At 44.4% G+C, this 25,757-nt stretch overlaps 1 protein-coding gene across 2 annotated transcripts; it reads right to left on the bottom strand.

The window, feature by feature from the left end:
- Positions 1-5,655: 5,655 nt before the first annotated feature.
- On the bottom strand, positions 5,656-25,732 carry mtpap (mitochondrial poly(A) polymerase; the record flags this gene model as incomplete). 2 transcript variants are annotated; one of them, XM_080794392.1, is made up of 10 exons in its annotated part: positions 5,656-6,886; positions 9,134-9,207; positions 9,390-9,482; positions 12,654-12,880; positions 17,471-17,682; positions 18,985-19,209; positions 24,420-24,644; positions 24,790-24,956; positions 25,113-25,178; positions 25,573-25,638. In XM_080794392.1, 9 exons carry the CDS (start codon positions 25,138-25,140, stop codon positions 6,551-6,553), a joined length of 1,587 nt encoding a protein of 528 aa, XP_080650518.1. In that variant the 3' UTR covers positions 5,656-6,550. The 2 variants fall into 2 exon arrangements, with proteins under 2 accessions (XP_080650518.1, XP_080650517.1); XM_080794391.1 differs by lacking the exon at positions 25,113-25,178 and having other exon boundaries at positions 25,573-25,732.
- Between the last annotated feature and the right edge of the window lie 25 nt (positions 25,733-25,757).

Raw genomic sequence — 25,757 nt, 5'->3', positions numbered from 1 at the left:
CCGCTGCAACACCACCCCTTCTTATTCCGGCTGATCTTAAGGAAATCAGAGGTGGAGGCGAAGATGAATAGAAATGTGCAGAGAAAATAGGATAATACTCCTGGGGATGAGTTCTTGTTTGCTAGCGTTCTCTCATTTTTCTGCACAGCTATAACCTCAATGAGTTTTGTGCCGGTGGCGGGCACTGGGAGATGTTTGAGGAGAACGGTTGTGAGGTTTCACAGATGCAGGGCTCTGAAGGGATTTTCAGATGTTTTTCAGGAATTTGGCTTGATGATACTCTGTATGTATGTATGGATGCCTCCACACTCAGCTCGGGGCCTATATTTACTAGGCTTCACAGAGAGTGGAAGACTCTGAACGTGGATCGGTTGGAGTTGTTTTATGTTGCAGTGTGAATGAGCTGCATAATGACGACGGATCACAAATCTGTAGCCCTAGATTTGGGCTCCAGAGATAAATAAGGGCCTCGGGGCATTGATAGCAATAATACAGTCATTATGATTATGCAGTGATCAACCCACAATAACCCTACAACATTTAGCATTTTAGCATTTCACATCCCAAGCAACTACAGAATGCATGAACCTCCTCAGCACATCTGGACGGGGAACGACTGCATGTCACACTGCGGGGGTGTGAGCGCACAGAGCGCGCCATCGACCATCCACAGATACAATACTGATCTGTGTCGCTGCCAGCAAAAGCCACTCACAGCACTGGCTAAAAACAAAGGACTCCCTTTGTGGTTTCACGCCCGCACAACCATACTGTCCTGAACCGGCCAGCACGCCATGTTAAGTGCTTGTCCTTCTCCTACAGTATCTTCACCTCACAGGCCCCATCAAAAGCCACGATTCATAGACATCTGGCCATTGTGTGTGTGTGTGTGTGTCACAGCCAAATATAGCCTCCGAGAGCCATTCGTTCGCTTTAATTTGATTTCTGCATAACATCACTTCAATTAGCGGGTTATCTCCCTTCTGTTTCTTTCCAAGTCAGCTCCTGATGGTAGCTTAATGGAAGAGTTTTAACAAGCCCCTCACTGTGGTGCAGGAAGAGGTCATGTAGGCTTCTTCAGTCCGCCTGATTTCATTTATTTTTTCTTACTGTAATCAAGATGAGAAAAAAAAGACAATAGTATTTCAGGAATTCTACAGTCACCTACAAGTGACATATGAAATTAATTGTCTGAGGAAGGAAGGAGTGTGTTCGTGACGTGTACACGTGTGTGTGTGCGCGAGCATGTGGGGGGGGGGGGGGTTCTGTAGAAGTGGAAATTGTGGACGTTTGCAGCCTATAGCAGTAGCGCTCAAGGAAAACAGTCCTTCGCGCTGAGGGGGAATGAATCACTGTGGCTTTGATTGGAAAAATAATAGAAAAAAACACGAGCAGCCGCTATAGTTCCTGATTAGAATAACAGAACCATGGATCGTATCTTTATGATTTCCTGGAATAAACGCCATTGCGCATGGACTGGGGCCAAAGAAACCTAAGCAGCGCTTAGGAAGAGACGGTCCTGAACTGTACTCTGCTTGGGCCTGAACAGATGTTTGTACCAAGACTAAGTACGAGTGTGAACCTCTCAGTGGTGTAAACTAAAGTAACTAAATACATGTACTCAAGTACAATTATGAGATATTAGTATGAGGTATGAGTATTTCCAAATTTCAATACATTTACTTCCACTCCACTATGTTCTCAGAGACAAATATTGTACATTTACTCCACTACTAATTACTAAGTTTCTAATAAGACAGTTTAGGAAGATTTTTTATATTACTACAAAATGTACATTAACCATGTGCTAACCAATGTACTTCAACCCTATATACAGTATCACCAGACTTTTACTTGTAACAGTATTTTGTGGTATTGATACTTTTATTTAAAAAAAAAAACCCATCAGAACTTCTTCTGCCACAGTAACCTCTGCAGCGAGTACTGTAGCAGCATGCCTGTATGTGTACATGTGCACGTACACATGTGTCTGTGTGTACATGTGCACGTACACATGTGTCTGTACAGTATATGTGTACATGTGCAGTTTGTGCACGTACACATGATGTGTCTGTACAGTATGCGAGCGTCCCTCCCTGCCAGGTCTGTTCAATGAAGAGAGCCAAGCAAGGCTTTTGGGCTGACGTGCAGACTCTCACACAGCTGATAAGGCCTGGTTATGGTGCTGCCGACTGTAGATTAGACCCTTATAGGAGGAGGAGGAGAGGGACACGAGGGGTCCGGCCCACAGGGATCACAGAGAAGGAGGCGTCCATTAACCCATCACCCTCCTGGCAGAGGGCCCTCCTCCTCCTCCCCTGGTCCTTGGAATGGTCTCCCCCACACCCCGTCTCAGTAGAGCCATTCACTCTGGGTTGAAACACTGACTGGACGCGGTCCCGATACGTGGCTCATAGTGTCCGGGCCTTAAACGCAGGGCCTTGGCCCCATCTGTTAAGACAACAACAAGGCGGAGGGACGCCATGACACGCTTGCATTGCTCCCCTTGTCTGAGGACAAAAGGCAGGTTTTAACAATAACAAAGCACATGTGCAATATGCATGTTGTGTAAATGTTGATGGCTCATCTTTTCCATGAGTGGGAGCAGCTGGACTGGACTTGGCTTGGAGGGATGCAGAACACAAGCACACACAGACACACACACGTGCGCACCATGAAAAAGAAGCACCCAGAGGAGTCTGGTCAAGCGTTCCGGATTGGAAGAGCACGTTTCCATGGATACTCCCTCGAGTGCCCTGTGTCCTGATCCGAAAGGGCTGAAGTCGACAATAGGCACCAATTGTGTTGTTTACCAATGTCCATCTCCCTTCATAATTCCATGCAGTTATTGTATCAATAGGGCCTGGTCTGGCCAGCGCTGAATGAGGAGCATTCTAAATCCTCCACACTGCTGCGTAGCCCCTCTCGCTGTCGAACAACAGAAAGAATGTGCAAAGCACTGCGGTTGGTGACAATCTGGCCCCACGGATGCCAATGACTCTGCCAGGCTCCAATTAGGCACCCATGTGTCCCTGCACTAAAACAATGGCTGTCTTGGTTGGTACAGTAAGTCCCAGGCCTTCCCCTGTCGGGGTGCGCGCACACAGCGTGCATTATCCAGCCGCTCGGAAATAGTTTTCCTTACACTCACATTACACTATATAAAGTCGTCGAGAAAAAGCCAGAGAGAGGGAGAACTCTAGAGGGAGAGAGGCAGCGAAAGACTTCTGCAGTTTGCCTGGGGCTAGCTTTATGCCTGCCTGCCTGCCTGCCTGCCTGCCCCCCCCCCCCCCCCCCCCCCTAAAAACGAGCCATCCATCGGTTATGGAACAGTGCAGTCAGAGATACACACACCGATAACCTCAAGGACCCCAGCGTGCAATAAGAACATTCCAGAGCTCCTTGCTCCATCCGATACGGTCGTCGTGATGAAGCAGACGGATACGGAGAGCAGTCTTGATGTGGATAGAGGTGGGTGGAGATGGAGGCTTGCATAACCCACGGGGCGCCGGCCGCTGGGACGTTCGTCCCTCAACCATGGAAACTGGCACAACAATGTTGCGGGGACAATTCGTGGAACTGTGAGGGGAAGTGCTTCTGTGGAGTCAGGGAGTCGCCTAAGTGTAGTCAAGTACGGATCTGATGGCTAGATAAAAGTAATGTGTTAAAAGCACTCCGGGCCGCAAGGACTCTCCCAACAAATGGGAAGTGTTAAAAATGTGCTAAAACAGGAGGTGATTTTTTATAAATACCTCTGGTTGTGGCATTTATATTCTTCCAATTGAGGTCAATTCCGCACAAGTAAAAAGACTGTTAAGAGCTGAGAAATACATAGGCTTAAAAGAGGAAATTTAGAAATGGACCGCATGCCTAGAACTTTTTTTATTTCATGTTCTTTTCACAACCCCCCCCCCCCCCCCCCCCGCCCACTCCTCCAACGTTTCCTCAAATCCCACCCATGTTTTTCAAACCCTCAAGCCACCTTTAGAAATTCTTTCGGGCTCTGAAGGAACATTAGGGCCGAGCCAAGGAAAAGACAGCAACATAAACTCTGTCCTTAGCAGCATCGCCCCAGTGAACCTCTCGACTTCCTCAGAGAGGTCCAATACATCTTAAGACCTTTTGCCAGTTTGGTTCATAAATCAGGGCCTACGGTGTGCTGCCTGCAGGGCTCCAAGACGAGGGTCATTGCCGGCAGGTTAGCCAAACACATCCTCCACAGTAAGTGCTCCATCACTGGTAGATGATCACACACAACTCCTGCTCTTGCTTTAGCCGGTAGATTGGTAGGATGGAATGCAAGTAGCACTGACCTTGACCTACCGGGGCCTTTCGGCAGGTAGCCATAGTTCATATCTGCTAGCCAGTTAAGGATGTAATTGCCCCATAAAAAAGGCAATTTAATGGACACGGTGGAAACCGCTATTGCGAGCGAAAGGGACCTCAGGACACTTCAGACCATAGAGAGACCTCAAAAGCAAAAAGAGCTGTCACTAAAATCCCAGCTCCCAGCCTCCTAGACTAAATCCCACAATCTCCCGCAATCACATTGCAAAGAATTCCCCTGAAGTGTCGAATTCCCCGCCCCGGTGCTTCTGTAACCACCTCATTGCATAAGAGCGCTTGGTTGCTCCACCGCAGCATCTAGGATCCATCAGTCAAAATCTCACTCATGGAAATAAACAGATGCTGCAAGCCTGAAAACGCTAGCCGCCACCACTTGGAGGGGGGGGGGGGGGGGGGGGGGGTGAGAGAGAGAGAGGATGAAAAGATGAAGACATAAGGGGACAGCAGTGAAAAAGAGGAACCAGTCCCCAATACCCCCACACACACACACACGCACGCACACACACACAGGGAGGAGATATGCAGGAAGAGAGGGGGAGTAGTTCAAAGCCAAAGTGGGCGTGGGTGTATTTGAGAGTGAAGTGACAGGCTCTCCCTCCCTCCCGTTCGTTCTTCCCTTCCTCCCATGCTGTGCCCCTGTAGGCTGGAGAGAGGGAGATGGAGAGATAGATCCGAGGGAGGGAGGGAGGTATAGGGATGGAGGGAGAGAGCAGATGGAGAGATAGATACGAGAGAGAGAGAGAGCGAAGGGGAGTGACTGTTAAAAGTCTAGCCCTTCACCCTCTGACCTCCCACAGCAGAGTGGAATAACAGCTGTGGGCCACGCACTCTTCCAGCCTCCTCAAACCACGGTCTCACGGGGCCGCCGCACACATGCACACGTACGGAAGGGGAACTATACAGAACACACACCCCTTAAGAGTACAAGTGACTCCCAAACTTCTTAAGCCCTTGACCCAAAAGAGAAGTTTGACTCCCCCTATAGGGCCCAAACTAGTGAAAATAGCCGATCTACAAGCTCACATTTTCCCTATTTTAAACATTCGTTTTCTAATTTATGGAATTTCTTTAGATTTTTTCCTTTTATTTCATCATGGAATTACTTGCTAAAGTAATCATTGAATGTTTTTAATCCATGAAAAATGTAATTAACGGGGGACCCATAAAAATGTGTCTGCAGCCTTCAAAAACCCAGTGTTTTACCCAGTGCCTTAGACCTTCTGTCATTCTCCATCATAAGGAAACACACACACACACACACACACACACACACACACACACACACACTTATGTAACAGGATTGACCTTTTCAGTGTTTACTTGGATGATATTTCAAATGATCAATTAACTTCACATGATTAGCCAGCCACAGGCATTGTACGCATACTCTGACAACCCTACATTTACAAGGGCCCGTCTCCATCTGGAAGACGGACGAACTCTTGCGATGGAATTTGTCCACCATCTCTCCACAAATGTAATATGTCAGCTGAACCAGTAGCATTCTGGGTATAGAGGTCAATCCATTCTGCAGACACTACTTTTTGTTCCAGGGAATTGGGTTCCGCGTGTCTATATGCTTGCGAGTAAAGAGACGTGCCAGCTCCATTACATCATTGTTTGAGACGACAGTCTGCCGTTAAAAAACTTTGCTCCAGATGTGACACAGAGGAGCAAGCTTTGCGTCAGCGCGCGTCTTTCCCAGTCATCCGTTAAAACTATGAGAAATGATGCTCAACCGCGGGGTGGTGTCTGTTCATAATGAGAGCGTGCTAATGAAATCCATGTTGAGACATTTAATAGGAATCAGACATCATTATGCATTTTGTATAAATGTCGGTACTAGTCACTACAGTATAAGTTATCATTTTATATGTACATGATGTTTGCAATTTGTGGACGCAGATTGTAGTGGTCTTTGCTCTGTAATGAACACTTGATTAGACTGCCGGTCGGTCTTGTCATTAGGGCTGAAATATGGTCTATGTTAAATACAGTACACAGCAATCCTTTCCTTATGGCAGGAGCCATAAAGGCCTGAGAGGCTCCCTCTGGTGTTCAGATTTGGAAACTGCAGACCAGTCTCATGGCAAGAATCACAGGTGCATTTAGCTGTGACCAGTGCAGAACGGAGGGTTTTTTCCCCCCCTCAAATCTCCAGAAAGGCCAGAAAACCCCTCCGCCTGCTCCAAAGTCTCCTTGGTTAACTTTTCTTCTTCAGGGATTGCAGAAGGCTCTTGATTCTTTCGCTGGACTGCTCCCTCCTCCTGGCCATCCGACCTTTGATCCCCTTTCCTCCATCCTTGGAGGGAAGAAGAAGGCTGGCCAGTCCCCACGGTGGGGGTTGCCAGTCCTCACGGTTGCCCTTCGCTTGGGGTGCCATGTTCTCCGCCTGCTGGAGCGCCCAGGAGCTCTCCTGGCACAGCGTCACGAAGCGGGCGAGCTGCGCGACGTTGACGTTCTTGCTGACGTTCAGCGAGGGCTCAAACGGGTTCTGGATGTGCAGGGGGGCGTCCTCTGGCTTGTTCTGCTCCTTACCCTGGAGACAGCAACGAGGACAAGCTTTAGCAGGTGGGAAAACACAGGCTCACGTGTGAGGGTGCCCGTCTACCGTGCACGCGCCGAGATACAGGCGCGGGCCCCACATTGTTACGGTCCATCTATCTTATTGGTCACGCTTTCAGGAACTCGGCTGTATCTGGGGCACTCTATGCCTGACTGGTACACCACTCTCTAGTCTCCCCCTGGCTCAGCAGATGGGAGCGAGAGAGAGAGAGCGTGCGAGTGTGAGAGAGATAGCGTGCGTGTCATTGTGAATGTGCGGTGATCCGAGGCAGCTTTGAGGAACAAGCCTGCAGGTCGGCAGCACCGGCAAACTGAGACGCTGCGCACACTAGCCACGCCTCATCCATCATACACCAAACACCTCCGATACGGCTCTGGGTTCTGGGAGACACTTTGACCATGACACATTCTAATTTCACAGGGGGTGGGTTTTATATGCCCATATCGAAACCCCCTGAACGCTGTGATGTGTGTCCATCAATGTTACGAGATATCAACTGGACTCTTAACGTTGGTCAGGAACAAGTTGAGAACCTACTTCTAGATCCTAAACTTAAAGGCCACGGCAAGAGGCTGAATAGATGAAGGAAAAGGAGCCATAGGGGAGGGTGGGGCTTTGTGTGGGGTGGCATAAAGCAATCAGTCAAAAGGAGTGCAGAGGACAGGAGAATTGTAGCACAGTAAAGCAGATTTATGGCTGTTTCTCTTCTGGTGAAAAGCCGGGAGGCACGGGTCACGGCCAGAGTCTACCTGCAGGCTTCCTCTGCCATCAAGCTTGATATGAGTGTAGTATATTAGGCTCCGGGGTTTCTCCCCCTGACGCTCAGGGGCCGACGGGGTGCACGTAAAAGCAGATAACAAACGGGGGAGACGTTTAAATGAACACAAGGGGGGCTAAATAAAATCACCGTGCGACCGTTTACGCCAAACCCGACAAGAGCTTTCTAATTGGGATCATGGCTCAAGGGCGACTGGGCCGCATCAATCATGACACGACGGGGACAGCTGTCATCCGCCAAAACGCTTACTTTATTACCTCCAGCTTTCTCTGCTGCATCTCCACCCGACGGGGACACCTGGGAGCGACAGGCTCCTCTTTTCAATAACCCTTTCCTTTAAAGACAGAGTGGCGTGATCCCCCCGCAGTCAAAAAACACTTTGTTTGAAATAGACACTCATGCTTTCCAAGGTGTGATTTGGGGTCCTAAAGATGAATATCAACATCTTAAAACCAAAATGTTGAATTGTGTGTTTGAGCTCACATGCCCTGTTGATGTAAATCAAAAGGGGGGGGGGGGGGTGACTACTTGTCAGTGGGGAGTGTTGGCATTATACAAGGAAGATCTTTTTCAAAATATGTGTACAGAAAATGTTAAAATTATGTTTTTATGTGGCCACACCCACCAGTCCATTACTAAGTATACCTTGGTTTTCACCACCCACCTGAACTGAAGCTGCACCAACAACTGTTGTATTATAATGGGGGAGGGGTTAGGGGAGGGGATGAGTTTAGTGTGTTACTAAAGTGGGCCTTTTGACTCAAAGGCTTTCAGCGTTCAGGAAGAAAACTAAAATACAGTACGCAGGGAAGACACATTTGAATATTATAACCACACTCGAGGGTCTATTAGACGCATACAAAGCTATGGCACTCCATCTTTAAACTATTAAGACCTGAGGCCGATTCTACAAATGCCTTCTAAATCAGTAGTTCTCAAATGTTTTGGTGTCATGGACCCCCATCTGAAAATCTTTTGTGCCAGGGAGCCCCAGAAGAGAAGGATTGGAATTAGAATGTCCTAACACTTTCGAGATTTTTCAAAGATAGCAGATGCACAAGCTCACAGAGTGGCACGAAGTAAGCTTGGTACTACGGTACATCTGCTATTTTTGAGAACCACTATTCTAAAAAGAAGAGTTTCCTGAAAACTTCTCTCGCCAGTACTGCCTTTTAAGTTAAGATTAATTAAGTTAAGTTTGTTGGGCAGATGCGGACCAGGAGTTCACCAGATTCCTGGCCACGGGGTGAACAGGAACGCCATAGGCACTGGTCTGTTAAGTGTGTCCTTGAACAAGACGCATTAACTAAGGCGCTCACGGCCGCAGTGAATTGCTCCGAGTACGAGCAGGCAACTAGTGACCTTCTTGGTTGTGAATAATAATATACAATGTCATCATGATCCGGTGTGATATATAAACAGAAGACACAAAGTGACTTTACCTTTCTGATGTTAATGGACATTTTGCTGAACGGAAAGGTGGCGTAGAACTCGAAGAAGTCCCTCAGCAGTTGCTCTGAAACAATGCAGAGAGAGAAAGAGAGAATCAAGTTAGCATTTGAGGGCAACCCCCCTCCCCTCCATCCCACACAACCCCTAGGCTAAGGAGGACGTCGATGTGGATCAAAATTAATTCAGGCCCCGAACCTAACCCCCACGCCCCAGTGCGCCCCCACCATCAAACGGTCTTGTACCCACCTGCTGTTTCCGTGTTGCCCTGGCGGCGGATCTTGGTGACGTCGCTGACAAACGTGCAGTCGTTCCCCTCGATCACACTCCTGTCCGCGGGGCCTTGTTGGGACGAGAGAGGTACACGGGATAAATGACTGCCCGAACATTAGCCATAAACAAGACACAGATGGATGGAGGAGCTTTGTTTGCGAAAAAAAAAAGACTTTGACGAGAGAGAGAGAGAGAGAGAGAGAGAGAGAGAGAGAGAGAGAGCGAGAGAGAGGAGAGCAAAGAGAGAAAGTGGGCATGTGGTCCTCTGTGATTGAGTTTGGTGCCAATCTCTGAGGCACACCGCTGTTTAAATGGACGTGTTGGAAGGCGTGCACGTGTTAGTCGTGCCGTATATGTGCGTCAAGTCTGCAGGAGGAGCTGTGACAGAAAGGGAGGGGCTATTGAGTGGTCTGGGGAGGGGAGTGGGGGGCTGGTTAAAGCTCTTTCCAGAGTGATGGGCTTTTATCGTGCTGTAAGCACTCTTTGTGATAGAGTCTGCGATAAGCTGATGGCAGGGCTGAGGGGAAAGGGGCCGAGGCCAATAGATTGCTTTTGGAAGGCAATTATCAGGCAGCCAAGGTGAGTGTGTGACTGTGTGTGTGTGTGTGTGTGTGTCTGTGTGTGTGCATGTACGTGTGCGTGCATGAGAGAGAGAGGTTGCAATTTAGGCATTTATTGCCACATATTACATTCATACCTGGTGCTGTAGTTATGTCAAGGTTTATGCCTTAAGCTATGAAACCCACCTCCATAAATTACATTCACATAATGACCACCAAATCAGCTCTCTTACTGCAATACAGCCCATTAACATTCCCCATGGGGAGATTGATATACAATCTAAACTTGACTTAACCGATTTGGTGTCCAATCAAATCTGCAGTGTCTCGGATGACATTTAATGTGATATACTTGTCCTTGTTTAATGACTTAGTGTAACCTCTGTACAGTAGGTTTACACTAACCAACCTGTATTAAATATGAACACATTACTATAGTTTTTATTAACCACTTGAAACCCTGCAGCACAATATACATTGGGCTCCATTTTTGTCTCATCTTTCTAAAGCCACTATTTGGGGTTTTAGTAGTGGGGAAAGGGTGTTCCCCCACTAAAGTTGGTATTTTGGTTACCTGTCTAAATCCCTTAAACCCCCCCCACCCCCCCGTTCTTTTTTTTTCTCACAACTCACAACTCGCTCAAATCTTGCTCATTTTTTTTAATTCTAAGTTCTATGTAAACTACGAAATTGGGGCCTTCATTTGGTTAATTATTCATTCATATAGATGCGTGGCCGTCTCTACGGAACGGTATGAAGCGAAAAGGAAAGTTCGGTCAATAAACCCCATTTGCTGCTATGGGGTGATCATGAACTGAAAGAGCAAATGGAATCGCGCACAAATAACTTATTTGACTATACAATTGTATAAACACAATGGACACAAGGAAGTGGCAGGCACTCGACTTCTGACGATTATAGGAAAATTACAAAGAGAGGAGAATAAGGAGAGATGAGGCAGCCTACTCTGTGCCTGCAGACATATCCATTGAGGCGTGCGGCGGCGTGCCATGCGCCGCTCTACCCAACTCATTTGGCACGGCTTACGGGTGCTTTTAATCTCCACTATCGACTTCCCAAATGTATGTGACCAAAATAGCAATTCAGGGGAAAGCGTGCCAACACACCCATGACCACACCTCTAGGCGCAAATACCGCTGTCGGCAAAAAAGATAGTGGGTGACGCGGCACGAAAATACCATTAAGGGACAGAGAAAGCTCCTACATTCGTAATTGTCGGGCAGCGGCTGAATTGCGGGTAAAGGCTGCGACAAAATTGGAGCCCATTGTAACACTTCACCAAAACTAGATGATGGACAAGCTCATGACACGTTGTGAAGATCAGCTATTTCCACGGAATCTTCACCAATCTACTATATATTTTTTCAGGGGCGGTAGCCCCTCCTATGCCCAGCTTTCCGGGTTTGTGTAAACGACAAAAGTGAGGACGGAAAAGTGAGGACGCAAATTGTGATCGGCAAGAATGAGATGATGTACGATGATAAGAGTGCCCCTCACTTCACACGGGTGTGATTTTTCTTTCACCTAATGTTGGCCCATTATGACATACCCAGGGTTCAAGTGGTTAAGCAGACATTATAGCCACTCAGCATCATTCCCCAATAATTCCCAGAAAGGTCACACTGTCCCCACATAAGCACTGCTCAGAGATGGCTCGGGCAGTGGAGTGATAATGAGGTATTTTATATGGCATCAATGTGTCCACGATGAGATTTGCGTCGGCAGTTACGAGTGTGCGCCGATGCTTTTATTATGGCGTTTAATCCGTTGGCCGGCGCCTCAGAAGGGCTGATGTGCCGTGCACCTTTTGATAATCAATGTCATTGTGGCGTCACGCAATCTCATCGGATCCTGCGATGCAAACGGACGGGCACAGACGACGTCAATCGACCATCTGAAATTTGAAAACCATGTTTACCCTTAACTCATTTAGGCCCGACGTCGAAATTTTTAAGATGTCTTCTGAATCCTGACAGTTTTCTGAAATACCTATGTTTCTGTATCAGTGATGCTCAACGGACAAGGACCCCAAAAATGTATTTCGCGGCCGACCACCATCTGAAAATGTGTAGTTCCAGGGACCCTCCAGAAGCAAAGATTTGAGCTAAAAATGTTCGCTCTGTAGATTTGCGCCACATTTTCACGATTTAAAAAAAATAGCAAGCTTTTAGATCTGCTTTTTTTCAAAAGCTAAAGTATAACATAATGCTTAAAACAGATAGGAGATATTAATCAAATGTGAGAACAAATTCCTTACCAATACATTTCTTCAACAATATGTTTGTAAAGGTGTCTAGTAACACATCTCACAAAGACTGAAATTCAGTTTCCCTAGGGGAATCTGTGACAGCTGCTGAAAGTTTGCGCACCATTAACAATGAACTGGACCTCTCTGCTTTCATGGACGATGAAAGAAGAGGATAGTTCAATGAGTCCGTTATGTTAGTTACATTACTAGTCCCCAATGTGTCTTGAAGCCTGACAGGATGGGAGTGAGAATACGTTTATTGGACGACTCGACACAAAATAAACAGTGAGTCAGTGACTGAGGCTCATTAACGCTCATTATAATGTCCTATGCCTTCATGATGCAATAAAAAAGGTTCACACCAGGTTCTTATAACAAAACAAAACAAAATAGTAGTTAACAGTTTGCTACCTGCTAGGCCTCGGAGGTGGTCCAGGGTGGGGATTACGGGCGTGCTCCTCCTCTGTAGGTAGAACAGGACCATGACTGTGAGGGAGAAGTTGGTGATCCAGGCGCCCGGGATGCTGCTGGTGATGCCATGAGCCCTGGCCCAGCAGCGGACCGCGAACACCAGGCTGCGAACACGCTCCTCCAGCTCGCCATACAGGTACAGCAGCTCTGTGCTCTTTATCGCCACCCTGTGGAGAAGACGCGCAGGTCAAGAGAAGCGGATGGAAGACACAGCTCTATGCACACAGGATAACTCTTCCTACTGTATTTCCTACTGTACTTCCAGGCCCCTTCCCTACTGTACTTCCAGGCCCCTCCCCTACTTCCTTCACAGGTGTTACCGATGATACTACCGTAGGTCCATCCCAACGAATTGGAATAATCTGAAAAAGTTCATTATTTGCCATAATGTAAGATTTCTATTTGCCATAATGAGAAATATCGACCATCTGAAAAGTATATTAATGTATGCAGTTAGTACTTGGTCTGGGCTACTTTTGAACAAATTATTTCATCAATCGGGCGTGGCATGGAGGTGATCAGCCTGTGGCACTGTTGAGGTGTTATGGAAGCCCAGGTTTGCTTTGATAACAGCCGTAAATTAATTATGTATTGTTCAGTCTTATGTCTCACACCTTCCTCTTGACAATACAACCTAGATTCTCTGTGGGGTTCAGGTCAGGCCAGTTGGCTGGTCAGTTAAGCACAGTAATACCATGGTCAGTACACCAGTTACTAGTAGTTTTGGCACTGTGGGCAGGTGCCAAATCTAGCTGGAAAGGAAAATCAACACAACCATAATAGATGGTTGTGTTGAGACTCTGGACATGACAAAACACAGTGATGATTTAGGCCATGTTATCGGCTGGTGTTGATCCACTGACACTGTGAAACTGTGAAAATGTAACAATGGTTTCAACACAGCCATCTTTTTAGAGTACATTGTGCTTCAGTATGTTGACAAGCTTCATGTAGATGCTAATTTTCCTTTCCAGCTAGATTTGGCACCTGCCCACAGAGCCAACACTACTAGTAACTGGTGTACTGACCATGGTATTACTGTGCTTAACTGAGCAGCCAACTGTCCTGACCTGAACCCCACAGAGAATCTTGGTTGTATTGTCAAGAGGAAGGTGTGAGACATAAGATTTACGGCTGTTATCAAAGCAAACTTGGGCTCCAGTGCCACAGGCACCTCCATCAGCCTGTGATGAAATAATGTGTTCAAAAGTAGCCCAGACCAAGTAGTAACTGCATACATTAATATGCTTTTCAGATAGTCAACATTTCTTGTTTAAAAAAATATTTTTTTAGTGGTCTCGTAAAATATTCTAATTCACTGAGATAGGATTTCTTGATTTTCATAATCATCAATATTAAAACAAAAAAAGGCTTGAATTATTTCAGTTGTGTAATGCATTATCATGCAAGCTGATGTTACATTATGTGGATGGTACTGTGTGCGAGTCATTATCAGATTGGATCTTTGATAATATTGCAGGGGACCTGGGAGTGATACTGGACAGTCAGCGGTTCTTAAATGCACACACATTGTCTTGCAATCGATTGCTCGTGCAGGTTTGCAGTTTGCACTTTCACACATCTTAAGACCCTTCCCAGGTCCTTATCCAAGCCTCAGTCATCTCCAGACAGACAACTGCACCTCCCTCATTGCTGGTCTGTCTGCATGCTGTCTCACACTTCTATAACTCAACCTGAATGTCGCAGCATGCCTGGTCTTCAACCTGTCAACATTTTCACACCTCCTCCTGACTTGTGCACTCCCATCACCGTGCTATGTACGTTAGCTGTTTGCTTTCCGTTTGCTTGTCCACAGAAGTCTAGTATGCCATTTAGATGACATTACGTATGTTTTACAGACGCTAGGATTTATGCCAGAGCAATTAATAGAAAAATCACAATGTGAACTAGGTATTCTAGTGCTTTGCGTAATATTTGTTCAATCAATCATTATACAATAATGTCACCCTCACATGTGTATTACAAGACGATACCATGGTGCTTTTGCATGTTTAGAAGTCACATTTTACATCACTGTCAACCAGTGATCCACAGACCACTCATTTGGTGGTCCTTGACATGAACATGTTTGAGAACCACTGGTTTAACCCATTAAGACCTGTGGCTGATTAAAAAAATGCCTTCTAAATTCTATAACTGTTTTCTTAAAAACCTATGTTGCTATACTGTATATCAAGGACCACCAAGATTATTATGCAGACCATCTCAAAATATTTTGTTCCAGGGACCCACAAAAGCTGAGTTAAAAATATATATTCATATGATATGATATGATATATATGGCTGTCAAATTTTTAATCAGATTAATCAAGGCTTCAAAATTAATTAATCATGATTAATCACCATTCGCAGCATGTCCAAAATATGCCATGTTTTCCTGTATATTGTTGTGGAAATGGAAATATAAATGACAGAAAGCGGATATACATTTGTTTTTTAATGTTTTTTGTTTTCTAATGCATTTAGTATACGATGTGAGCATTTGTGGGCCTAGCCTAGACTTTGAGTTAAATGAACACTGGCTTTAGGCCATGTAGACTGGGGTCCCAGTCCAGAGATGAAAATCATAATGAAATGGCCTAGGCTAATTTATATCAATTTAATTTGGGGGTCCTTGAAATAAAAATGTCTGAGAATCTATGGGTTAAACTGTAGACTATAGTTAATGCACAAAATACAATAACATGGCACATAACCAGGGCTTGGTTTAGAAAAGCCTATATTTTGCCGGCCCAATGTTAATGGCTTAATGTACGTAGGACCCGCATTTTCAAACTGTCCACAAGTTGAGATGGACCCGACGGTACTATAACACTATAATGTTGCGAGTGATTCTTGCAGCGCGCTGCGTCTGAGCCCGATGGCTACACACTAGTAGTGTGCGTGTGTGCATGCGTGCGAAGGAGGGGGAGGAAGACTGGAGGAGGCGTGTGTGCGACTGTGTGTAATGAATGATGATGCAAAGCGGCTTTGCTAGACAGACAAAGTAACGCAACAGAGTTACAGAATCAAACCACTTGGCAACCCAACTACAATACACATTACACAAGCTATCTCTGGTGTTCAATCATGACTGTTTGCTAGTTGCTACACAGATTTGTTATGCGCTGGACATTCCTGAGCCGCACGTTAGGGGGAACACTGAGCATTAACGCAATTAATTAACACCGTTAACGCTATAAGTTTGACAGCCTATATATATATTATATATATATTAGGGATGGGTCCGATTAATCAATGAATCGATAATCGTTAATAGGACCCGAAATTTCGTTTTTGTTATGAAAATCTGTTGGAAAGGCAATATTGTCATCCAAACAGGACAGGGCTATAGGCCTACCAAAGTGCGACTGGGATGTGTCTGTGTAGCTGCAAAACGATGAATCGATAATATTGAATTATACAAATCGATTTTCATTTTGGACACATTTACACAATACCCCAATATATATAGCAGCATTTGCTCAAGTTATCAATATTTTTTCTGAAATAGCAGATCTACAACCTCATAGCGCAGTGATGCGGTATGAGCTTGTATATCTGCTATTTTTGTATGAAAGTATTATTTTGAAGTATAAAATAAAGCTTTTTAGCTCAAATCTAAAATGACAGAGATGCTGGAAACAAGCCCAAATTGGCAACTACTAGTGTTACGCGGGCTGGCTTTTTTTGCACAAACCTGCCCCGCAAAACAATATATTAATCAACAACCCGCCCGCCCAGCTGCCCGCAAAAATAAAAAGACGACCGGCTTTTCAACAGCAAGTTCAGTTGCTTTCGAGAGAGAGAGGAGAGGGGAGGAGGCACCTTTATTTTTCTTTTACATTTCTACTCAGATTTAGAGGAATATCTCATTTTAAACACTATAGGAAATGACCCAACCAGTCTGCCCTGCAGCCCAAATGACTGGTTATCAAAGTAAAATGAGCAGTTGCTTGCTTTGCCGCTATTAATATTAAGTATTGCATCATTCGCATGGCATGTATAATCAAATTTGCTTGATTTCCTAGAAGTGACTGACTGAGAGACTAGAGAGAGAGGTGACGCCGGGACGGTCCCTCGAATGAACTTAAGCCCAACACTTCTATACACATACTGTATGTGTTGACAGATTAACGGACGTGCTTCGAAGACTAGGACATCAACAACAGAAAAAATCCCCCCCAACAACAATCCAGAGTGGGCGGTTCGTTGAACTCTATTTCCTTCGAAACTGCAGTGGTTTTCTGAACGTTGGCAGGTGTTCAGAGTATGTGTCACGTGTGTGTGTGTGTGTGTGTGTGTGTGTGTGTGTGTGCGTGCGTGCGCGTGCATGCGTGTGGCCACCACCAGTAGAAACCACATTCTTCTTAAAAGCAGAAAGAGAGAAGTGAAAGGCAAACAAGCCTCTGGTCTCTCTGCTCTCTGGTCCCTTAGATCAGTTTCATCGCCTACTAAAGACTCAAGGTTTCACAACTAAGGACACAACTCAGGTTTCTGTGCAATGGTGAGTGTGGCCAAAATGTTTGAAACAGAAACACAGAAACGACATTTGGGACATGACATTGAGGCAATCAAAAAAGACAAATCCTAGAACATGCTGACAAATCAAATTAGATGACATGATGAATAGCTATGGTTTTGGTGTTTGGTATCCCCCTCTGTGCCTTGCGCGTGTGTGTGTGTGTGTGTGTGTGTGTGTGTGTGTGTGTGTGTGTGTGTGTGTGTGTGTGTGAGAATAGACAATTACTATATACCTATTGTTTGCAGTAAGGTCACACTGGAAACCCGAGGGTTGGTGGGAGAAGCGGACCAGAGGACAGCGGGCGTTCAGGATCTTCACCACCCCGACGCAGCCGGCCCCAAAATGGTTCACACAGTCCCCGATGACAGACAGGATGTTCTGCGTGACGGCCCGCTCCGAGTTGTCCTGCTTCATCTGGTACTCTAGGGAAAAGCCCGCTTTAGGCTGGGGGAAGACGGCACAACAGGGTTAGCTTTGGAGAGCAAGAAGTGTGAATGTGAATATTAGTTGATATGTCAAGATATCACAGATGTCTGTTGGACAAGAGACATGATTGGGCAGAGGCTACATTCATTCTGACAGCCACTGGACATATCTCTTTCAATGTGATTTTTCGGTGAGCAGAGAGCTTTTGATTCACCACCCGCGTCTCCTGACGAAATCAAATCACATTAGTGATCGCTTCTCTTCATGCAGGACATCTTCAAAGCATTCTGTGCTCTTTTGATCTCGCCACTTAGATAATAGATAGCATTGTGCCTCACGCAGGGCGCAGCTTTGTTCTTAAAAGTAATAGCAGCCGACACCGATTGGTTTGATCAATGTAATCATGGCCAAAACACACCTATGAATAATTCAGGGCCATCAAGAATCTGCCGATTCTTGAATCCTTCCAATCCCAAGCGAATCTGACATTTGTGTGTTGTGCTGCTACTGTATACAATCTGGTCTTCCAACATGACGACACTGTGCTTTGTAGTGCATTTCTCACCTACAGTATCGAGTCAACAGTATGTTTACCCTCTTAGTAAGCAGCAGAGATAAAGGCTTCAGAGGGGCTTTCCCTGGATCACATCTACAGTAGGCAAACACTATTATCTGAACCAGACGTTCCCACAGCATTTAAACAAACTATCCTCTGCTCTGCAACCAAATAGAGGGGGATACAATATAATATTAACTGTGATAGTCTGACTCATCATCGTTTAATTACTCTATTTATTGAATGCACCACATAAAAGCCTGAATCAACACTGATGCCACTTCCGAACTACAAATGCTCGTATCTTTCCACTTAAGTTCTCAATTTAACATAGCCTAGCCTCATGACTTTGGGATGTCATCTTATAGTGCATGGCGTTTGGCACAGAGACATACACGTTTGTAGGGCATTTGTCGCGTACAGGAAGTTGTGAGGATGAAGAAATACATGTAGGTGTCAGGTCCTCTAAACCACGGTGTGACAAAAAAAGCAGAAGTTATTGAAATTTCAAGTAAACACTGAAGAAGTGATGCTGGGTGAGATCATATATTATCTCTCTCTCTGTTAACTCTGAGTGTACAAATGGAACCAAATGGACCATTTGGTCCGAATTGTACAATCTCTGAGTTACAGAGCCAAAAGGGTCCATTTGGTTCCTAACCATCATTTAACTGGGGACCGCCCCAACTCCATCAAGGACCCCCTGGGGTTCCCCGGACCCCACTTTGAGAACCACTGAAAAACGCTGCCTAACTTTAACTTACCAACTTCATGTTCCTTCCACTGATGCCGTCCAGATCTAGAAACATGTCCAGGTCACAGCCCAGTTTTCCAAGGCCATTCACAGATGACCCGAACGGCCTGACGGTGCATTCTGGGAAATATGCAGCAGCGATGTCGTTGAGCAGGGAGCAGACCAGGAAGCGTAGGCGCGTGTTCTCCTCCGTCAGCTGGTAGGATTCCCTCAGGGTGGTGATCTGCTGGCTTATCTGAGGGCAACACAGCGAATAGGAAGAAATGTAAACACAACACTCCACTGATTGTCAAATAGTCTAGTTCCTGATTATAATACGTTTTTTAGGATATTTCCATTTGGGGAAAAAAACTGTCTTAAGTTATATTCAGGCCAATAGGGTAGGTAGATCATTTCCCGATCTTCCACCTCATGTTAAAGATTCCAAAACCTTGCCTGTAAATCACGTTTGAAACCTTTACTCCTTGGTGTTGAGTTGCTGTTTCCACTGCATTACGTCTTTATGTTGCCCTGTTATGTTTTTTTTGCTCTTGGTAATTGTTTGTATTTTTTATGTTTTACTTATCAAGCAAGCAATGCAAGCAACTATCACTTTCTGCTTTTCCATGGCTTCCAGGCTTGAATAACGAAAAGAGGCGAATCCCTTAAAACAGGGGTTTTCAACTGGTGGTCCGTGAAGGTTATTGCACATGGGGAGGTAGTGGCTCAGCGGTAGAGTGACCGGATGGCAACCGCAAGGTTCCCAGTTCGAACCTGCGCTCCCCCAGAGTTAGTGTTAAAGTGCCCTTGAGCAAGACTCTGAATCCTGAATTGTGAAGGTTGGTGCTTTGCATGATTTCTTCCGGCATCGGTGTGTGAATGTGTGACTGTGTGTGAAACTGTGAATGTATTACATGTAATGCACAATCTCTGATTCTCTGTAAAGCGCCTTGGATGAAGGTGCTATAGTGTAAATGCACCATTTATCAAGCATGCAATGCAAGAAAATATCACTTTGTGCTTTTCCATGGTTTCCAGGCTTGAATACGGTAACTATAAGAGGTGAATCCCTTATAACAGGGGTTTTCAACTGGTGGTAGGGGCTAGGTTACATGGCTAGGTTTTAGAGCCAGAAAAGAACATGTCCCTGTCAACCACTATAGCCAAGAATAGAGCAACTCTGCAACTTTTTCCTGACTGACAATCAGTTGAAAACCCCTGCCTAAAAAGACATGTACTGTATGTATATTGTATATTCATTGTATCCCACCCAGGTACATAACTAGAGCAAAAGAGTGGCCCTGCGGTTAGTGTACGAAAACGCTGGCAGTGGCTGCAGACCCAATGTCCCCTGCTTGGCACACAGCATCAAGCGTTGGATTGGGAGTGATATGCTAATGTCATGTGAAGGAGGTGTATTCATACATCAAGCTGCCTCATGCTACATTACAGAGTAGAAACAGAAGATAGGCTTCTACCCTATAGCTCGGTGAGGCTTACTTTACTTACTTTATAGAGCACCGACACCATTTAAAGTCATACACACTTGGCACAGAAGTGGCTCTTCTTGTCAATGAGCATAATTAGTCTGTGAAAAAGGCTGATGGCCTACGCTCAACCTCCTCTACCCCATATAAATAATTAAGTCATAATAGCTATAATTAAGCTAAGTGCTATAATTCATAGCTCACAATAACATATGAATACAAAATAGGGAAGGTACAAAAAAGTGATCAAAAGACAACATCTAAACGTAGTGAAAACATTGTGAGTCATTTATCATCTAATGTGTGTGTGACTAGCTTTTAGAACATATAAGGGTTTAACGTATAAGGGTTAAAAAGGGGAAGATCTCACAGTCACACCATGTAACTGCAATTTATAAATGTATTTTTTTCTTTGAAACGGTATAATTCATTTTCACTGGCAGGGTTGTTTGCACGTCCACTGCACATGAAATCAGGGGATTAACCGATTAATCACTTGGTAAACTGGAACAGAGTTGGCGCTGTACTTGGACTGCTTTTTTGAGGGGTGCTAGCCCCTCCTAAGCCCAGCTTTGTGTGTACCTTATATATGATTTGATTGGCTGAGCACGGAATGTGAGGATAAAAATCACACCCGTGTTAAGTGAGGGGCGCTCTTATCATCGTACATGGCGTAATTCTCCATTGAGAATGGATGAGAATTTAATGTTTGTGTAAGACAAAAATACCGATTTGCTCAGACACATATGACGTAAATTATCCATTCACTGTCAATGGGAATTTAATGTTTGTGTAAGACGAAAACCTATAACAATAGCTAAATAGAAATCATACCATTGTGAAGTGAGGGGCGCTAAAGTCTAACTCATGTTGATTAGGTGATGTAAAACAAACGGTGCCAACACAAACATTAAATGCCATTAACAATAAAGAGACATGATATAATGAGTTACAATATGACGTAAATGTTCCCTTCATTGTCAATGGCGTTTAAAAAACAAACATTGAACTTAAAGACAATCATTACACCTGTATATAGGAGGGGCTAGTGAGGACAGAAAAGTGAGGACTAGGGATGTTAATAGTTATTCGTTAATCGCCGTTAAGAAATTAGTCGTTTAAACTTAACAGTTAATAACTAATCAAATTAATCGGCCCCGTATGGCAAATGGTCAAATAACTATTTGATTAAGGAATATAATAATCCTTTTTTATTCTTTCTGTATATCAGCAAAGTGTGATTTTTTATGTTAGACATTAGAAATTAAGATTCTAAAAAATAAATAAACGCTGCTTACCAACTAACCGGTTAATCAATCGATAAGTTCACTTCACACGGGTGTGACTTTTATGTCTATACTCTACACACACTTTTTGCAAAACAAAAGACGATGCATTATGAGCATAAAGATCGGCTTATTCCACCCAAAATATTGATGCTGGGGTTCAAGCGGTTAACAGGAGACATTATCAATTGGGAACACACCGGGAGAAAGGGTTAAAAAGAATAAAAACAGGAAGACTCCTGTGACAATCGGGTTGGCAGCTATGCATGCAAGAATAGGTATTTCCCCTGAACTTTCAAATAGCTTTCAAGCAATTTCTTTGATCTCATGAATCTCCCTCTGTGACTGTCACAACAAAAAAGGAAACCAAAATCAATGCCATCAGAACACATCAAGACTCTGAAGTGATGTTGCATACTTCATACTTTTTAACCTTGACATAACCCAAGCAGCACTTCTTCTAAAATTGGCACACACTAACCCAGGCCAAGAGACCAGATCACTAAAAGAAAAGGAAAAAGATTCAATTAAATCCTGATCTTCTTATTCAAATAGTAAAATCAATAGTTTCCAGCAACGACTCGTCATAGATCTCTGACCTCCACCCCCTCGCCGTGTCGTGGGGCAAACTGAACCAGAGCTGAGTGAATTCACACGCTTTGCGTTTGTAAAATTACTCATTTGCAGACTAAAGATTGAACGGAAAACTAATGGAAAGACAAGGCTTACGCTCAACATACATACAGCCATTAGGAAGAGGGCTTTATCGTCGCAAAATCGGGGATATTATGAACACACTCACACACAGAATGGAAAGATGATTTTGACAGCTACTGCCCCACTTTCAAGGCTACAACAACTGATACCTTATTTATTGAAGAAATTAACTATTATACATGTAATTGCTTAGGAAACATCTGCAGAAATCTTTCATGCCCCATGTTTATTTTACATCTGCTGGTGGGTGCTCAAATGTTGACAATGTAGGTTACAGTAATGACTGCCCATTTGCCTATGATAACACATGGTAGGCTATGATTCAAAAACAGTTACACTTATCAACGTACCACGTAACTCTGTTCATTGCAAATAGCTGATCTGCAGCTTACCAGGGTATATATTGGCTATTTTAATAAGCTACCGCTACCGGTAGTTAATTGACAGTGACCTACTTTTACATCTTTTGCAGAGCAGTGACGTTTTGGCTATTTTCTGGGTGTTCATAAACGAATGAATACATTAATCAATAACACTTTAACAAGATACAATACAATGTTGATCGGGTGGTTCTGTTCATTGAAAATAGCTGATCTGCAAGCTCACTACTAGGTAGTAGATGGATTACAATTATACTAATAGTGATATATAAATAAAATTATGACATGACCAGCTAGACACCCAATTAAAATAGAAACCTTATTGATTATATAAATGCGTATGTGGCTTAATTAAATGACCAGTGCTTGGCTGTTATGCATCCATGGTTCTGTGCGCCGTCAGCGCCTTCAGTGCACATTTGCTTGAAACTTGATTGTTTGATAGAAAGTCCAGACAATAAAATCTTTCCTTCTAAAGTCCTTCTGTTATGGCACAAGTATGAACCGAGCAAAATTGCAAATCTGCACCATTAAAGTAGTGTAATAACATGGAAAAGTCACTGCTTAGGCTACAAGCTCATCATGTCACTCTAGCAAAGTGATTGACCTGTGTCTGCAGGGTCCTACTTGCCCCACAACAAGGATGCGGGCTGGAAGCAACAAATGTTTACGCCCCTTTTGGGATATTTTGCTGGGCTAGAATGTTGACTTTTACTTTTTATAAAAGCAGAACCAGGTTTAGCAATGTCTACATTGTTAGAATCCACTGTAAATGTGTGTGCTAAAAGATTTACTTTAGTTTGTATCACCATACAATGCAAGAATATGGATGATCAATTTCTATTTAAATCCTAAATAGTCTGCACAGTGCGCGCGCACACACACACACACACACACACACACACACACACACACACACACACACACACACACACACACACACACACACACACACACACACACACACACACACACACACACACACACACACACACACACACACACACACACACACACACACACAAGTTTGGAACTAATTCAACTAAATAAATCTGGAACGATGTAAGAGAGGGAATGCATGCCCCACCCAGTTAGGCAAATACCCTTTATACTTAATCGCTGTAACCGTTGTTAGGGTAGCCAGGGCGGTACTCCGTTAGCACAGTACTATTAATAATGGATGCAAGTTGGGAATGCATGACCCGCCTGTTTATTCAATACCTGTTGTTGTCACAGTACCTCACAGCACCCAGTGCGATAACCACTACTATTCTCCCAATCTACCCGATATAGATACAGTGATCCCTGATGTCGTCATAAACTTCTCTTACTACCGATGTAGTGTTGATGACATAAATGGGAGACAGATGGATATGTCATGCTTTGCCATGTATAATAATGCTCTATTGTGCATGCTGCCACATAAAGCGATGCAGCGGCACAAACGCAAAAACCCAACCTCTCGCACCCTCCAACAGACAGAGATATGGTGTGTCTGTGTCCTGTCCTCCACAGTGAGTGGTCAAAACAGATACGGACAGATATTGTCAGTGCTGCCATGGAATTCAGAGCAACACTGCGCCAGTGACTACTTACACTCTCTTCGTTAGACAGCTTCTGTACGAGCAGGTTGATAGGGATGGTGGTCTGTGGTTGGAACTGTACGCCTCCCTTGCTGTTTGGTGGGTCAAAACTCTTCAGGGCCAGCAGCCTGGATTTGAAAGGCACCATGGACTCATGGTTGACACTGGGGATAGCAGTTCCTTTGTGTAACGAGGCAATGCTGTCCTTGTTCGCATACTCCACCACCGCATATATTCCCTGCAGAAGCAAACAAAATGTAAGAAGTAGCTTAAAAATGTGTACACGCATTACGCTCAGCAGTCAGCTGAGCACATACTGTACATTTAATTTCGCTATTTAGACTATTTAGCACCTATTATGCAGTGGTACTTGATCTACTTACATAGTTTTCATAAAAGAAGCACTTCTTGATATTCCCATGTTTCGATAGATACGAGAGGACCTTTTTTTCGTTCAAGTTTTTCGGACAGCTGATGAGCACAGACCTCTCAGCCTGTTCTAGTCTCTCTGTCTGGACAGCTTCAAACGACCTGTATTCAGCCCTTTGTTCTGATGAGAAAGAACCAAAGAAATCAATCAATCACTATCAACTTGTAATGCATCTTATGATTATAAACAGTACAAAATAAAAGTTACCACCACACCAACTGACAGTATGCATAAAAACGCAGTTCAATAATAATACAAGGTCAAGAGGATTTAAACCTAAGAAAGCTATTGCTATTGTTTCCATTGGGTTCCTTCATACCGGTACTCAATTCATCGAAGGGTCTTAAATTGGGAAAAGAAAAGAAAGAAAAGAAAATGTCACGAAGCTATGCCGATAAAAATGTGCTGCCATGCCTGGCATGTGGCATGCCATTCATTTCAAAATGGGCTTGGTAGCTTGCACGCTATGTGGGGTCATTAATAGCCTTGGATCAAGATTATCATAGTCGTAGATAGATGTATTTTATGTATTTATTTGTATCGAGTCTGACAAGCAAAAGTCAGACTCGATAAAACATTGTCATACTTGATTGTCATACTTGACATTGAGGAGTGTATTTCTTCAATACTCATACATGTCATGACACAAACACACTGACAGATAATATTGACTTGAGCCAAGACTCGTTGGTTGCTCTCCCTCTCTCTCTCTCTGACTGCAGGAGTTAATACTGACCTGTTAGTGTTACATCTTTCTTAACATTTTCCTCTCGTGCCGCAACAACATTCGTTCCCAGGTGTCTCTGAATCCTCGCATCAAGCTTTTTAAAAAGACACTTTGCCAAGGCGCTCCTTCCTCCCATATGCAACCTGCACATACTGATGGAGGACGCCATTGTTGCTGTCAACCTGAGGTTAGGG

The sequence above is a fragment of the Protomyctophum bolini genome (assembly GCF_963924005.1).
Source record: "Protomyctophum bolini genome assembly, chromosome: 21".
NCBI lineage: Eukaryota > Metazoa > Chordata > Actinopteri > Myctophiformes > Myctophidae > Protomyctophum > Protomyctophum bolini.
Note: the sequence above shows the minus strand (reverse complement) of the source record. Positions and strands in the feature narration are given on the sequence as shown.